This window comes from Rattus norvegicus, chromosome 7 (genome assembly GCF_021556685.1).
Source record: "Rattus norvegicus strain SHRSP/BbbUtx chromosome 7, alternate assembly SHRSP_T2T, whole genome shotgun sequence".
NCBI classification, from domain to species: Eukaryota; Metazoa; Chordata; class Mammalia; order Rodentia; family Muridae; genus Rattus; species Rattus norvegicus.
This window is the reverse complement of record NC_141540.1, coordinates 141495001-141512863: the sequence shown is the minus strand read 5'-3', so window position 1 is coordinate 141512863 and position 17863 is coordinate 141495001. Positions and strand designations below refer to the sequence as shown.

At 49.0% G+C, this 17863-nt stretch overlaps 1 protein-coding gene across 6 annotated transcripts in view; it reads right to left on the bottom strand.

Moving 5' to 3' along the window:
• The window catches only part of Slc4a8 (solute carrier family 4 member 8), a 78275-nt gene that overhangs the window by 50591 nt on the left and 9821 nt on the right, over positions 1-17863 (bottom strand). For all 6 annotated transcript variants that reach the window (NM_001414948.2, NM_001270794.3, NM_199497.4 and 3 more), the window contains 1 exon segment: positions 7717-7798. In NM_001414948.2, the coding sequence (NP_001401877.1) occupies positions 7717-7798 (82 nt within the window).

Sequence of the window (17863 nt, the reverse complement as noted above, 5' to 3'; positions counted from 1 at the left end):
AACCCCCCAAGCAAACAAAAGCCACCTCAGATGTGGGATCTCAGAGTTACCTCCAATCCCGACTCTACCCTTCTGCCCCTTTCGTTCTGGATGTCGAGCCTTACTCTGCTCCCACTCTGACGAAACAGGTCTCCTTTTTAACGAATTTAACACCTCAAAGTAATATTGCAGGGCACAGCCCAGGCTGTGGCTCATTCCTGTGAACTTCAGACTCCAACACTCGGCTCTTAGCCCCTTCTCGGAATCTCCCTTCCTTATGACAGGTTCACGTATTCACCATGAAAGGAAACCCAGTAGTCAGCTCAAAAGAGCTCAAAGAATGGCCCTGCACAGAACATTCTGGAGCACAGGGTAGCCGTGCATGCTGGCACAGAACTTCTGGAGAGCCATCTATCTTCACCAGCCCCAGAGTAGCTGCTTTTAGCTCCATGCACCTTTCATAGCTGCTGTGCCCACACCGGCACCCCACCCTGTCTCTACCTGAGTCAGGCCACTAGCTCTTCCCCAAATGTGTCGGGGCTTTTGGCACATGCACTCACCCAAAATTCAGTGAGAATTCCCCTGCCTCCTCAGCACTGTTTCTGATTTCCCCGAAGACGTGTGTGGTCGCCTTCCTCCAAGCACTCAGAGCTTAGCGAAAGCTGTCCCTACACACTTACTCTTACAGCTGAGCAACTGCCTTACACCCTACCGTGCACCCTACCCTCACGGTCCTGGGTCCTGGCGTTGACTCTCCTCCAGCATCCATAGGTCACCAAGCACATTGTCTTCCTCCCACCCCCACCCCACCCCTGCCCAGAGCTGAGCACTTACCCCAGGGCCTCGCACTTGCTCTGGAGTGCAAGAGCTCTACCATGGAGCTAAATCTCCAGCCCCACCCCCTGCCTGAACTGTCCTACAGAGTCAGTGCTCCACAACCATTCAGAATGGAATATCTCCCAGCACCTCCCCCAGGTTAGCACCCCTGAGACCTCCTCAGGGTGTATGATCTGACCTAAGGCAGCCTCAAACCTGAAAGGGGCCACAAAAGGACTCTTTGAGCGAAGCAATGGTTTTAGGATGAAGTGCTTGCCAGAGCAAGGGAGGAGGAGGTCCTAGCTGACTGGTGGAGCACCTTCCTCTGCATTTGAAACCCTCCATCTTGGAACGACACCAGTAGGTCACAGGATGAGAGAAAGGCAAGAAGCAACATGGATGTTGGAGGAAAGTGAGACCTTTCATCCCCAGGGAAAGAGCTCAGGAAGTAAAGTATGGGAGCCCCAGAAACTGACCTTGCACAGGATCTCACACACACACACACACACACACACACACACACACACACACACTCCATACACGCAAGCATAAAAACGTTGTAAGAGTTGCTGAGAGAAACTCATAGACACACTGAGCGGCCTGGAAAAGGCCCAGATCACCTGAGCTACCTGAGACGCAGAGCAGGTGAGGGCGAACCCCAGAAGTCAGACATTCTGAGGAGAGTCGCCAAGTCATCAGCTTCCTTCACTAGTCATGAGTTAGCTTCCTTCTTCCTTCCTTCCTCCCTCCCTCCCTCCCTCCCTTCTTCCCTCCTTCTCTCTCTTTCTTTCTAAAGGGACAAAATTTATTCCTTTCCCAAATGTTGGAGTAAATCGGGTGGAAGAATGCTTTTAGCAGTTAGAAAAGAAAGTAAAATCTGGGGGTTGGCCATTAAAAGTTATTTACAACAATGGAGGGGGGAGCAACGAGAAGTTGATTCACATTACAGACCTCCCTCCTGCCTGAAGCCTAACTCTTGCTTACAAGTCAGACACGGCTGACTTCACAAGCTGGGGGTTTGGACCTGAGTAAGCCATTTACAGGAACCCAGACGGGGCAATGAACTCCCCAGCCCAGGTGCCACCAGGCACAGCACAAGAGACTGAGAATCCAACAGGGGGGCTGGACACTCGGGGTTTACGCCCCCACTTCTGCTCAGGGGGTTGGGAAGCAGGATAAGCAAAACGAACTCGGAAAAGAACTGGAACGGCCACGAGCTTCTAAGACTGCGTCCACATCCTCCACAGCGTGCCCCACCGCCCAATGCGGCCAGGAACTTTGGGGCTACGATAACGTTTGTCTAGCTCTCCTTTTCTTTGTGAAATAGGAGCAGCAACGACGAGAAGACCAGCTGAGACCTGTCAGCACGTGTGGAGGCTGGGAGAGTGCTCTCTGGTGGAAGTACACGCCTCCCCTCCCCCATCTCCGGAGAACACTTGGACGGCAGATCCCTGAATGTAGAAAAAGAAACAGCGGAAGTGGCCATCTGCTAAGATGTAGGATTCCAGACTGTCTTAGGGAGGCTACGGCCCAGATAGAACACCAGGACCGAAAGCAGCTCGGGGAGGGAAAGGTTCTTTCTGCTCAGGCAGGCACCTCACAGTCCTTCAAAGGAACGGAGGCAGGAACTTAGAGACGGGGCTGGTGCGGAGCCATGGAGGAGTGCCGCTCACTCTCATGTGCTCTGGGACTTGCTCCGTTTACTTTCTCTTAGGATCCACAACACTTGCCCCAGGGGTGGCGCTGCCCACAGTGGGCTGGTCCTGCCCGCATCTGTCACCAGGCCACAAAATGCCATACAGACTGGTCTACAGGCCACCTATGGTGGCATTTTCTCAGCCAAGATTCCTTCTCCCCAGATGACCTCGTGTCCAGCTGGCTTAAAGCTAGTCAGCGCAGATCTCTGGCGTTATCAGTGCACCCCGTGGAGTACGAGTAAACTGAATATCACCCGTTAATGGTAATATTCCACCATAATATACTGGTGAAATCCCCATAACACCTCTCCGAAATCACCCGTGGTGGCATCAGCAGTAGAATGGCGTCACCTGATTGTGCCAGGTTCCGTCCTAACGGTTAGAATATGCACAAAGTCTTCAGCGAAGACAGACATAATGAAAACTAAAAGATATTCTTTCAAGTACAACTGATTATAGACTGAAGAGTTAGTGTGTCGGGGGGGGGTGGCTAGAACAGGAAAGGAAGAATTAGGGAGCATTAGAAGGAGTCTCCTGAGGAGAGGGGGCATCAGAGGAGGGGGCCTTCAGGACAGGGGGCCATGCATGCTTGCTAAGGTGAGATGAGCACGCTGCTTCCACAGAGAAAAGACAGCCATGGGGCCAGAGCCAGGTCGGGAGAGAGGAGGGAGGAGGGCAAAATAGCTACAGATCTGCAGGAGCAGCTCTCGATGGATTCATGAGCTGTGAAAAGTAACAGTCATCTCCTAGATAATCAGCCAATCAGCCTCTGCAATGGTGACTGGACTCTTGTGAAATTCGGTTTATCTGTGTAGAGCTGGACTTAGGTAAAGGGCAGAAGGTCACTCAGACCTTTGCTAGAATCGTCTCAATCTCGAGCTTCATCTTTTCCAAGTAGTTTGGCTATGACTTGCTTCTCTGCACATGTTCTGAGCACCCCCAGTGCACCCACTCTGTAATTGCATCTATGTTCTCAAAAGAAAGCACTAGAACCTGTTATCAGGCCTCATCTCCCTGACCCACTGGGAGACCACAGTCAAGCAAGGAGAGCCACGGACGCCCCAACTCTTGTCCCGATGTCGTAAATCTAGGTTCTAATTAAAGCTCTAGGTCCTAGAAAAGGTCCAGGCCTGGCCATTCTTGGTGCCAACACAATGCTTGAGTTGTTCAAATCTCCACAGTGCTGCAGAAGGGACCACAGGGGCTCTGTATGTTACTGAGCACCTAACATACAACCTGCCTCACAAGGCAGGGGCGGAGGGGTACATAACGAGAAAGACATCCTTGAGATGCCTCTGCTGGCTCTGTAGGAAGGAAGGGAAAGCGTCCGTCTTAAAGGAGACACCTCTCCCTGCCTTTTGAAAGCACCAGGAAGACATGCACACAATGAAACCCAGTTCAGCAGGGTTGGAGCTGAGAGGGACCAAATGGCTGTCACAAAATTGCCTATCAGTGTCTGAGAGAGGAACTTGGAGGCAGGGACTTAGGTTTTCTGAGTAAAATTAGCAGAATAGATGGCAAACAGACACCAGGAAATAAAGTCCAAGGTGCTGACTGAATTCTGGCAGTCTGGGCACCCCACCAGACTAACTCCATCATCACCTCACTGGTCATTCATCCAACCAGACAGGCACCCACTTCCCAGCCCTCCAACCCAGCCGACACCGTTCCTTCCTGTCCACCAACCCAGCCAACACCATTCCTTCCTGTCCAGCCTCTCATTCCTTTCTCAATGTCCGACCCGGTCTGCTGAGGCTGTCAGCATGCTAATAAAGCACCTGGTTTAGTAAAATTTGTAAGAAAGTTGTTGATGTTTTTAAAACTAAGAATATAGAACACACACATACATACACACACCGCATACACGCACAGCACACATATACATTCACACACACCACATACACACACACCACACACACACATATACACCACACACTACACACACACACCAGACACCATACACACATTATCACACACCACACACACACATATATACCACACACCACACACACCACACACACACCACATACACACATATACCACACACACCACACACACACCACACACACACACACAGATACCACACACATACATTCACATACACACACCACACACACACACACATACATTCACACACACACACCACACACACACACATACAGGCACACACACATACACACACCACACACATGCGCACACACATACATTCACACACACACATACACACACATACATTCACACACACACCACACACATTCACACACACCACACACACATACACACACACACACACACACACACACACACACACACTGGATCTTTGGAGCAGCAGAGAAAGCACAGGCATGAGTCCCCCACAGACAGACGAGGGGCCTGTGGCGCACACTGCCCTGCGTGTTGTTTACCAAGCCCTCGCTTGCTCGCACGCAGCTCGTTAGTGAGCATTAAGGGATGCTCGTCTCCCCTGGGCTTACAGGGTGACTCCGAGTCAGTAAGCACAGGGGAAGTCTTGCGTGTGGAACACACACAAGGCTCTTTAACGTTATAAATATGACCAAGTGGGTCCTGCCTTGGTTAAGGGTGTATTAGAATGCATTAAGCTGACGTCAGGAGCCATAAATCTAGTACTTAATCAGGAATAATGGTCTGCCAGAAGAAATGGGTGAAGCCATTCCTCTGACTAAGCGAGTGCCCTGTGGCCCACGGGGGCTGAGGGAATCCACCCACTGAGGCACACTTCGAGCTGGCTGTCGCTCTGGGGTTGTCTCGACGAAGCTCTCTCCCATCGTTCTTGACTCTTCTGTTTAATACTCTTGCAGAGGGAATCAGCTCATTCAGAAAGACCCACATTTACCGTCACCGTCTCTGAGGATGGTGTGAGGGAAGGTGGGTAAGAAGACATGGGGTTTCTCAGCAGCTCACCTCAGTGTGAGTCTGGGTGGGACCCATAGCATACCCAACCCTCGGAAGACTCCAGTCCCTCGCCTCTCTGGCTCTGACATTTCAGGACTGGGCTTAAAGTGCTAACAGAAGAGATTCAAGTTTTCAAAAAGATCTGGTCATAAAAGGCCGTTTCCCAGCACGGTGTCCTGCAGCAATGTGTCATCCTCCAGCTTTCTCTTCCAGCAGGGTAGAGCATGAACCAGAAAGGGATGACATCATCTGGAGCCGCTGCTCCCAACGGCTCCTCAGCTGACCTTGACGGGTGAGACCTGGCCTTCAGAATCCAAGAGAGCTCATGGGAGTTCACTATGCTACTCCCAAGTACACAGAAATATTCTACATGTTCCCTTCTCGGTAGGGGACTAAGGTCCACAGGGTAACAGCCAGAGGACCACAGAGCTGCTAGCAACGCGTCACAGAGAATGTCTTCAGGATGCAGCAGGCCGCCGGGGCAGGCTGTGAGGTTAGATCTGCCGCTTTGCAGTACAGCAGGGTGAAGAGAGGAGATTGCATGAATCTCCCCTGCCATCCAGTCAGTTCCCACGGCTACAGGAGGATAGCAACACCCAACACTGGCACACGCCTGAGGTACTGTGAGGGCCGAAGTTAGGGCTTAAGTTTAAATTACTGTGCCTGAGAGATCTATAAGACAAGAATACCTCCACCCTGTTAGCCCAGTAGCACAAAGACAATTTCCTCAAATGCTGGGGTTGTTGTTCACGTAGGATAACAAGTCGTGCATTTGTTTGCTTCTGTAAACAAGCTTGCTCCTCCCAACCACACCAGACATGCTTGATCACGTGTTGGAGGGCGGTACGCAGGCAGGAGGCACCTCACGATGTGTGTTTGCCTCTGACTGGATGTAGGTGGGAAATGTGCAGCCTTGTGGGTTTTGCCTTTGTAAGCTCCTGGCTAATGTACTTCTGTGCCATGCTCTGAGAATCTGGGTGTGGGCCTGGTGCGTGTCCATTGTTCTGGACAGTATTTAATAAAGTTGGCCTCAAGTTTCCCTCAAAATTTTGGCAGTGTCTTCTCACCCGGTAGGGTTAACAGACTACAGAGGAACAGGAGCCTGACTCGCAGAGACCTTCCACCACCAGCAGCCTACCCCTACCCCTCAGCCGCCACCCCTCACACCCTCCTGCTCCCACTTTCTCCATCCCTTCATCCATCCAGTGACTTACAAAACATGGCCTTGATCTTCCTAACACCACTGACCAGCACACTGCACACCGCCCGCCACCCTCCACCCACACGCCACCCATGCGCATCTCCACGGAACAGACCCAGAGGCTGAGTCAGCCTCCCTGCTTTCTTTGGTTGCCCATTCAGAGGCTCCGTTTTCCCTGGGGCCTGGGCCAGTTTGATGCAAAACCCATGGTGGGAACAGGCAGTACAGAGAGAACACATCATCACGAGCGCACGCCGTCTGAGCATCGGAAAGTGGCACCAAAGTAGGGGAAGCCCAGCCGCCTCTCACACACGGAGAGAAAGCTGCACTGAACACGAACCTTCTCCAGGATAATGGAATATGACGTCATCACTAATGAGGAACCATGATGAGGAATCCAACCAGCCCCTTTCCCCAGCTCCCAGGATAAAGGAATACAGGACAGCATACAACAGTCCAATGAGAAGCTGGGGGGCAGCCAGGGAACAAGGATGGCCCCTCCCCTTCCGTCTCACTGGGAACAAGGATGGCTCCTCCCCTTCCGTCTCACTGGGGACAAGGATGGCCCCTCCCCCTTTCATCTCACTGGGGTTTTATGTAACCTTGTACTGTGAACTCTCAGAGTCTTTTCTGGCCTACTTCTGTATTCCATTTGCTTGCTTAGATTTCTTTTTTTTAAATAAGGTAGAAATGGGCATAGTTAGAAATTGTGGTTAAAAAAATTACAGCCAAACTGAACTTTTAAATTACTGATATTTTATTTGCTTTTAAATTTGTGTAGATACATTTCTGCACGGTTATAAAAAAAAAATCGGCGAGCTAAATGAGTATTTCACATCCTCAAAGAAATGGTTATTGTTAAAATTTATGTTGAGCTTCCAGGTCTCTGAGCACTGTCTCGGGCCTCTGATAAACCATTTGGATGGATGGGGTTCACATCTCTCCTTTTTTTTTTCAAGACAAGGGAACAAGAGGCTAAGGAAGTTAAGTGTTTTTCCCCCACAGGGTCTGACAGCCAGAAAGAAAGAGTCGGGACGTGAACGTGGTCTCTTAAGGGCAAGGCGGGCCTGATCTTCCCAAGCCAGACAGCCCTGGTTTCGCTGGACTTACCTTCCAACTCTTCTTTCTCATAGTGAATGTTGAGAATCGTGCTGGTCCCACCCTGATCCACCACAGCTTCCTCATCTGGTCTCTGTTTAAAAACAGATATGCAAATAAATAGTCACAAAAAATACAAATATTCATTCATTCAAATACTTCGAACCACAGTGTATACCAAGGTGCTCCGAGATACCTAGAGGTGGCTTATGTATATTCTTAGTTGGAACCACACAATAGCCTTGAGATGCAAATATGCCACCGGCCATTGTCTTACCCATTTTGTGAGTAGCCAAGACCCAGAGCACATTAAATAACTATACCCAAGGTCATGGACGAACTGGGAGAAAATAAGACTGAGCAGCTCTGTCCTTTCAGCCAACACCAGCTACACACCTGCACAGCCACTTGCAATTTGGCAAATCCTAGCAGGCACTTGCCCTGAGTGGTGACTACCCATCATGTCCAAACTAACCTAGCCTACAATTTTATATCCTAATGGCATACTGAAACTCCAGTTAGGAATGATATGTATACACACATACACACACATACCACACATATACACACACACATATACACACACACATACACACACATACACACATATACACACATACACACATATACACACACACCACACATATACACATACATCCATGCACACACATACACACATACATACATACCACACATCCATATATACACACACATACACACATGCACACATACACACATCACACATACATGCACACACATACACACATTCATACCACACACACCACAAATACACATATACCACACATATACACATAGATCCATGCACACACATACACACATACATACACACCACACATTCATACATACACACACATACACACATATACACATACATACACACCATACATCCATACATACACACACATACACACATGCACACATACACACACATCACACATACATGCACATTCATACCACACACCACACATACAAACACACCACACATACACACACACCACATATATACACATACATCCATGCACACACATATAAACATACATACACACCACACATACACACACATATACATATACACATATACACACACCACACATACACACACACCACACAGACATATATACACAGACACCACACATACACACATATACACATATATACACACAAATGCACACATAAAAACACACATATATAAACACATACACACATATACACACATACATGCACACACATATACACATACACAATTCATGCATACACTTGTGCACACATACACACGTACACATACACACATACACACACATACATGCACACACATACACAATACATGCACACACACACAGGCACACACACACAGGCACACACACAGGCACACACACACATGCACACACACACACATGCACGCACACACGTGTTGGGGGTGTGGAGAGATGGCTGAGTGTTAGAGACTGTGTATACTCTTGCAGAGGACTCAAGTTCAGTTTCCAGCCTGTAACTCCGGCTCCAGAAGATCTGAGGCCCTCTCATGCAGGCATGCATACCCACACACAGATTCCTAATTCCAAAACACAAACAACAAAAAGCAACCCGGGAGTGGTATTCCATGCTTTTAATCTCAGCACTCAGGCAGAAGCTAGCCTGGTCTACACGGCAAGCTCTGGGTCAGTCAGTGCTGCATAGTAAGACCCCGCCACGAAATTAAAAGAAAACAAAAGAGTATAGCCCCGTACCTAGCACAGAAATGTTCATATAATGTGTGCTTAGCAAGTCTTTTTAAGCAGTGGCTGTGATTTCAGACACCTTCCCACCTCACAGGGCACCGACTTACCAAGCCAAAGCACACTCCCTGGTAACCTGGTGCAGCTGTCCTTTCCTGGTGTGCGGCTCTGGCCAGCTCCTGTCCCCAGGGAGATGGGCACATCCTCACCTCCAACGGTCCACACTTACTTTCAGGTCCTCACCCTCCCTCCTGGTATGGCTCAGATGCCCAACTCACTCTCTCAAGACACTTCGCCCTGTTCCTCTATGACACAACGCTGAAGACAGGCAATCGGTCCACAGTGAGAAGTATTTTTAACGAGGCGAAGTTAAATAAATTTTTTAGAGAAATAGAATGTCAAATGTCAGTTAGAGTAATTAATTTGATAATTTACTTTCATAGATATTTAAAAATACATATTATTACTACAATGAAAAATATTCCCAAGATAGAATATCAAGTTTCAAAAGCAAAGTGGAAAAAAAAAACAACCCTGTGACTTGCTACACTTTGTCGGAGAAATGGAGATGGGATATAAATGCTTGGCTATACTTTACAAGAAAGGGGTCTAGAGAGATGGCTCAGTGGTTGATTCGATTCCCAGCATCCACGTGGTGGCTCACAACCATCTGTAAATCCAGTCAGGGACTGTAACGCCATCTTCTGACCTCCACAGGCACTGCATGCACACGGTGCACAGACATACATGCAGGCAAAACTCCCTTACACATTAGTAAAAACATAAAAATTATAAAAAGAAAAAACAAGTTACAAGAGCCTGTTTTTTAAAAGCTACTTACAGGGGAGAGAGATAATAAGACAGACTCAGGGACAGCAGGCAGACTTCTTTGACTATCTTACTTTATAAGTCTTTTATAGACAGTCCGATCAGGGCTGGAGAGATGGCTCAGTGGTTAAGAGTGTACTGCTCTTCCAGAGAACCCAAGTTCAGGTCCCAGCACCCACCTTAGATGGCTTAAAACCACAGTAAGTCCAGCTCCAGTAGAGGGTGCTGGCCCCACAGGAGTCCCCCCCCCATACACACACACACACACACACACACACACACACACAGAGAGACACAGAGACACAGAGACACAGAGACAGAGACAGGGAGACAGAGAAAGACAGAGAGACAGGGAGACAGAGAGACAGACACACATAAATTAAATCTTTTTTTAAAGGAATTCTCAAAATAAAAAACAGAGCAGAGGCAGATGTGAGACTGGTTGTGTGCCGACTTCAGAAGAATCTATTCTGAGCAGCACTGCACGGGAGCAGGCCGGGGAGGGCTCCAGTTCAGTTCCCGGTGAAGCGTACCACAGAGGGGAAATCAGGACAAAGCGTCCAACCATCCTTAGCGGCGTCCCCAGTCGGAACAACGGAGAGAGAACATCACAAACTGTTCTTTCATTTTTGGTTTTTGAGAAGCAACACCCTGAAGCTCAGGCTGGTCTAGAACTCGCTCTGAAGCCCAGGCTGGCCTCTCAGTGTGTAAGGAGTTAACGTGAGCGGTCAGGTCTAGCCTTTACTCGCACTATTGGTTGTAGCCATGGTGTTGGGCACCTGAGGGCACCGTGTGCTACAACAGTGTCGAGAAAGAGAAACAACAGAGCTCTCAGTGCTGCCTGGGAAGGGCAAATATTTGCAGTCACGGTGGAAGAGCTTCTTACGAAACACATTCTTATTCCGTAATAGACTGTTTGGTATTTACCACTACAACCGAAACTTAAATCCACACGAAATCCTGAACGTAGATGTTCATGGAAGTTCTGCTCCTAACTGCTGAATACTTTTTTTTTCTTTCTTTTCTATTTTTCAGAGCTGGGGACCGAACCCAGGGCCTTACGCTTCCTATGCAAGCGCTCTACCACTGAGCTAAATCCCCAACCCCACTGCTGAATACTTAAAAGCCACCGAGACGTCCCTCTAGAAGAACACACAAACTGTAATCTCAGAACTAGGGAAGCTGAGGCAGGAGGATCACTAGTTCTAGGGAAGTTCTTTTAAGAAAAAGAAAAAGAGGAAAGAAGAGAAGAATAGTCTATGTACTGGATAATCCCAGTCCTCTGACATTCAGGAAAAGGCAAAACTATGGAGACTTAAAATTGAAGAGTCCTCCCCAGGGTCTGGGGCAGGGTCTTAAAGTCAAGCACGGAGGATTTTAGGGCACGGTACACCACTGTGACCCCGCCCTAACGTAAGCTATGAGAGCTGCTCGTAGGGGACGACGACCATAATGGAGGGCAAGGAGGGACTGTAAGGGAATGTCCTGTCCCTTCTGGATTATACTGTGAAAATAAAGCTCTATATTACAAAGTCTCTAGAAATCAGATGAACAAGGCGTGTGGACATGTGGAGGCAAATGTGGATGCTGACAGGACACAGCGGGAGAGCCTGTCCCCTTTACATGCCGTGCTGGCGTGGCAGAGGCCTCTACAACACAGTTTAGAGACAGACACACTGAAGTCTTTTCGGACAGAGTTCATAGTGTGATCGGAGATGAAGCAGACAGACAGCTGTGAGTTCAAGGCCAGCCTGGGCCATACAGTGAGTAGTGGCTGGCCAACAAGTCTACACAGGAAGACCCTGGAGAGGGGCAGGGAGGAGGAGGGGAAGGAAAGCCTGGTTTGACCTATGCAGTATTACTTCACAACACTCAGAGTCCTCAGGCACCCTCCATCCCTCCCGCAGCCCAGCGGTGTTGCGATTTGATGAACAGTTTTCACCAGTTCTGCTTCCAGCTACTCTGCACAGAGTTCTACAGAACCATCTTTTGCTCCTTTTCCCTTGTGCTGTATTGGAGGTCGAACCTAGGGCCTTGCACATTAAGCGAGTTACACCACAGCTGAGGAGCCCTTTTTTTTAACGTGTACTTTTATGTGTGTGTAGGGTGTTTTGCCTACATATCTGTGCACCACATGCGTGCCTGGTATTGGGGGAAGCCGGAAGAGGGCATTAGATACCCTGGAACCGGAGATGAGATGGTTGTGAGCAGCCTTTTGGTGAGCCAGGGTCCACTACAAGTGCAGCCAGCAGAGCTCTCAACCAATGAGCCATCTCTCCACCCGACAAGGAACCATTTTTAAGTGAAAACCAAAACCAAAACAAAACAAAACAAACACCTGCTCTGCTCACCTTTCTGTCCATGAGTTCCTTTCTTCTTGCTTTCCTTTTTAAGCCAGGATCTCAGTATGTAGCCCTGACTGGCCTGGAATTCAGAAATCCACCTGCCTCTGCTTTGCTTAAACACATGTACCTGGCGTAGGCCATGAGCGCCTAACAGCTGGAAGCATGTATTTGTCTTTCTTGAGCATCTCCTACACCCAGCACAGTCGCCTACACTGTGAGCAGCACGCACCCCTGCCAACAGCATGCACCCCTGTGAGCAGTGTGCACCCATTAACTCTGTGCATCTCTGTAAGCACTGTGCACCCCTGTAAGCCATGTGTACTCCTATAAGCACTGTGCACTTCTGTAAGCAGTGTGTACCACTGTAAGCCGTGTGCACCCCTGTAAGCCATGTGAACCCCTGTAAACTGTGTGTACCCCTGTAAGCACTGTGCACCCCTGTAAGCTACGTGCATCCCTGTAAGCCATGTACACCCCTGTAAGCCCTGTGTACCCCCATAAGCCGTGTGCACCCGTGAGCTCCATGGAGAGCAGAGGGAAACGGGGGAGACACGATGGTCTGTGTGCTCACTGCAGACACCCAGTCATTGATACGGGATGACTCATTATGCAAATACCTCTCCTTGCTGTACATCTGAAATGTTCCCCAACTTTCAAGCACATGCCGAGTTTGTTTGAAATTGTTAAACTGGAAAGGAAGCCTCAAACCACTCGGTCAGTCCATGGTTGCAGCAGGTGCTGCAAAGGATGGCTATGCTTGCCTCTACCACCATCACCGTTCACAGGAAGCAAGATTGACCAACGTGGAGTCCGTGACCTTCTAGGATACCGATGAATGGACACCACCAGAGTGGGAGACGGCTGTATGTGCATTTGGTGGTGTGGGGCAGTTCATAGCTTTCACCAGATTCTCAGAGGAGCTCATGGCTCAGGAGAGAGTAGGGATGGGAGCAAGCGAGAGAGAGTAGTGAATTAGAGAGAAATCGTCCTTACAAATGCGCCTCTTTCCATACTCCCTCCCGGTGACTCATTGATGATGCTGCCTGTTAAACATGAATTGGAGGGTCCCAGAGACTAGATAAAAAGAACGGAGGTGTTAATTCACATCAAGGCATTGAAATCGCACGGCTGGAGGCAGCTCAGCTGCTAGGAGCACTGGGTGTTCTTAGAGGGCCAAGGTGCAGTTCTGAGCACTCACATCAGACAGCTCACGACCACCCATAAACTCCAGCTCCAGGGGACTGATGCTCTCTCCTGGTGTTCACGGGCACTGGAACACACACACACACACTCGCACACACACACAAAGACACACACACAAAGACACACACGCACGCACACGCATACACACGCATACACACACGCACACACACACATGTACACACACAAAGACACACACACACACACACACCCGCACATAAATAAAAATGGAAGTGAAGGGGTTGGGGATTTAGCTCAGTGGTAGAGCGCTTGCCTAAGAAGCGCAAGGCCCTGGGTTCGGTCCCCAGCTCCGAAAAAAAGAACCAAAAAAAAAAAAAACTTAAAAGATGGTCTTCTTCAGGGAAGACCCCGCCAACTAGTGATCCAATACAAAGTGCCCTGGCAGCACTCACATACAGGTAACCTGTGGGCTAAGCAGGTTGTAAGTATATATTTAGGACTCTGTGTGTGTGTGTGTGTGTGTGTGTGTGTGTGTGTGTGTGTGTGCGCGCGTGTGTGTGCATGTGTATCTCTGTGTGTGTCTGTGGTCTGTGTCTGTGCATGTATGTGTGCAGGCATGTGTGTGCACATGTGTGTGGTATGTGTGTATGCGCATGTATGTGGTATATGTGTGCATATGTGTACCTGTGTGTCTGTCTGTATATATCTGTATGTTCCCATATATGTACATGCATGTGTGCACATGTGTGTGATATGTGTATACATGTGTGCATATGTATGTATGTGCATGTGTGTCTATACATGTGTATGTGTATGTGTGTGGTATGTATGTGTGAATATCTCTGTGAATGTGCATGCACGTGTGTGTACATGTCTATGCATGGGTATGCAAGTGTATGCATGTATGAGTAAAGGAAAAGAGGCCATGAATTCCAGAGAGACAGAGAGCAAGGGGGTTCATGGTGGGTGCTGGGGGGTGGGAAAGAAAAGGGAGAGATAATATAATCAAATAATTTTTTAATCATATAATTTTTTATAATCATATAATTTGTTTTTCAGAGCTGAGGACCGAACCCAGGGCTACCACTGAGCTAAATCCCCAACCCCCATATTATAATTTCAAAAAATACTATTAAAGACAATGAATGAAACTGGAGATAGTGACATTTTTAACACCAGCACTCAGGAGGCACGTAGATCTCTGAGTTCAAGAACAACTTGGTTTACATATTGAGTTCCAGACCAGCCAGGGCTACAAAGTGAGACCCTGTCTCAACCAAAAAAAATTTTTTTAATTAATTAATTAGTTAGCTTAAAAAAAAGAGTCAGATCTGAATGGCAAATCAAAGTCTCACTTCCAGGAATGACCAATAAAAGACAGGAACAAGGGGTTGGGGATTTAGCTCAGTGGTAGAGCGCGTGCCTAGGAAGCGCAAGGCCCTGGGTTCGGTCTCCAGCTCCAAAAAAAAGAACCAAAAAAAAAAAAAAAAAAAAGGCAGGAACAGGACTGAACCTTACGTAATGCTCCCAATGCCAAGACATGGCCCAGAAGCAGCAGAGGATGAGGGCTGTAGGCAGAAGCCACACAGAGCCCTGCTGCCCCATCTGTGGAGATGGACCTGCCCAGATAAACCCCATCACCCTTCCAAACTTTATCTCAAACAAGCCTTTCCCTCCCCACCACATCCCACGGATCTAATGCTTTCGGTCGTGGTAAACCCTCCCATCCCACCCACCCCTCACTGCCAACCAGAACAAGAAGACAGCATCACAGAGTCCTGAGCACAGGTGTATTCTGACATCTTAAAATCAGCACTGCAGAGATCAGCTCCACCTTCCCGGGGTGAGTCCTCTGCACAGGGTGCCCCTCAGCCCTACCTCAGGGGTTCCGGTTGGCAAAAGAAGTTGGTACAACTAGAATTGGTGAGTGACTCCAATGGAATACTTACTTAAGCCTCTGATTGTGCTGTAGCTATTACCCTGCCTAATCTTCAACATGTTCTTAACTCAGAGCTAAGTAAGAGCTCACAAGAGCTGAGAAAGCAGGAAGGCTCAAGTTGTATTAATAATTGTGTGTTAATACTGCCCACGGCGAGAACAGCATGAGATTCGAGCAGTCAGTGCTCCTCCTCACACACCCCAGCGCCCTGTTTCTCAGCGCCCGCCCTCCAGTTGCTCTCGATCTGCCTCTTTGCCCAGCACAGCACCAGCTTCCTGGCCCCTTGGAGCCCTGGTCACCAAGTCTGGCCCAGATCTCTGCTCCTCTCTCATTCTGGCTTGGGACAGATAAAGCCAAAGATAGGATCTCTTTGGTAACTCAGGAGCTATGCGGTTCTCAAGAGTGAACTTTCGAGGACAACGCGGTGTCACAAGGTCGAAAGGCTGGACATGTCTGAGTGCCTTTAGTTACTTCCTCAATACCTACGGATGGATACCCGACCACGAGAAAAGGTGTTCCACAAGGCCTTGTGGCAGGAGTCACTGGCCGTGAGCTCCCCTCCCGCTCTCCAGTCGCCTGGGAAATGAGACAGCGCAGTGGCTCTGTGCTTCTTTCCTTGAACCCCACCTCGAGTCACCCCTAATTAGCATAGGCTTGGAGAGTAATGTTCCCGGAGAAACGCATATCTAAGCTGCAGTGACATCAGACTTTGTGACTTTAACCGGCAGAGGAGAATTAAGAGTACCGATAAAGTGGATCATGTTACTGATCAACTCATCTTCCAATAAGACTCTTGGAAAACATGCAAACTGCAAAGGAAGCGTATGTGATTAAAGGCACCATGAAGCCGGGCATGGCAGAGCGTGCTTAGAGTCCAGCACTCGAGAAACTGAAGCAGCAAGATTCAAGGCCAGCCTGGGCTACATAGGAAGATCCTTTCTTTGGCGGGGAGGGGTTGGTGATAAAGGCTGGAGAGATGGTTCCTAGGGTAGGACCACTTGTTGCTCTTGCCAGGGACTTGGGTCCAGTTCCCAGCACCCATGTGGTGGCTCGTAACCACCTGTAACTCCGGTTCCAGGGAATCCAATGCCTTCTCCTGCCTCTGTGGTAACTGTACATACATGGAAAACACTCATCCACATAAATATTTTCCGAAAAGAAAAAAAAATCTTTCATAGAAGCAAGAGGCAGAAAAGCAAAGTTGGAGAGGAAGATCTGAGGGGAAAAACCAGAGCCTCAAAGATGTGATTTCTGGCTCTGAAGCAGGCAGAGCAGAGGAAGAAATAAGTCAAAGGGGGCGGGCAGGGCTTCGTCTAACAAGACAGGAGGCAACAGAGAGTCTGTCTGACTCCCTAACTATCGAAGCCAGCGTGAACTCCTTCCCACCTTGTGGGAAATGACCAGAGGCCCCATTACCTAAGGCGTGGCTGTAACCTAGCAGCGGTTGAGAATCACCGAGACATTGACAACGACTACGGCTGCTCTCTGCCCCGGCAAACAGCACTGAGAGGATTTCCTGCAGCTCTGAAGGAGCCTCAGCTGCCCCTTGCTCTATGCCACAGGCTCTGCTCAGCAAGTCAGCCCACAGCCCTCCGACAGAGCTGCCCAGCAGAGCTGGCGAAGCCCAGAGGAAGCACCCGAAGGCTCTCGTACCCCTGCCATGTGCTGGGAGGGTGAACGGCTATACACTGTACTGCAAGGCAGTGAGGGGCAAACCTCCGTCTAGAACTGGGGTTTTGTTTAGTGGCGTTGAGCAAACACTCATCACCTACTTACCATCAACTGCCCCGGGCCTTCAGGAATGGGGCAGCAATCGACCGAGCCCACCATTCATTTCCCAGCAAATATGTGCTGTGCTCCTTGTGTCAAAGCCACTGAACACTAGAAACCAACCTCAGGACCTCTTGTCCGGGGAGTTTGCTTCAGGTCCACCATAAGACACAGGTGTGAGGTTCGTTCTCCACTGGACTCCTCAGTTACTGCCACACACCAGGGTTTGACATTCTCCCTCACACCAGGGTTTGACGTTCTCCCTTTGCTCGTTGGTGTAGCGGCAGACTCCCATGGCCCAGGCTGGCCGGGAACTCTATGCAGCCAAGATTGACTGTGAACTTGTTTTTACATTTATCTATGCATGTGAGTGTTTTGCC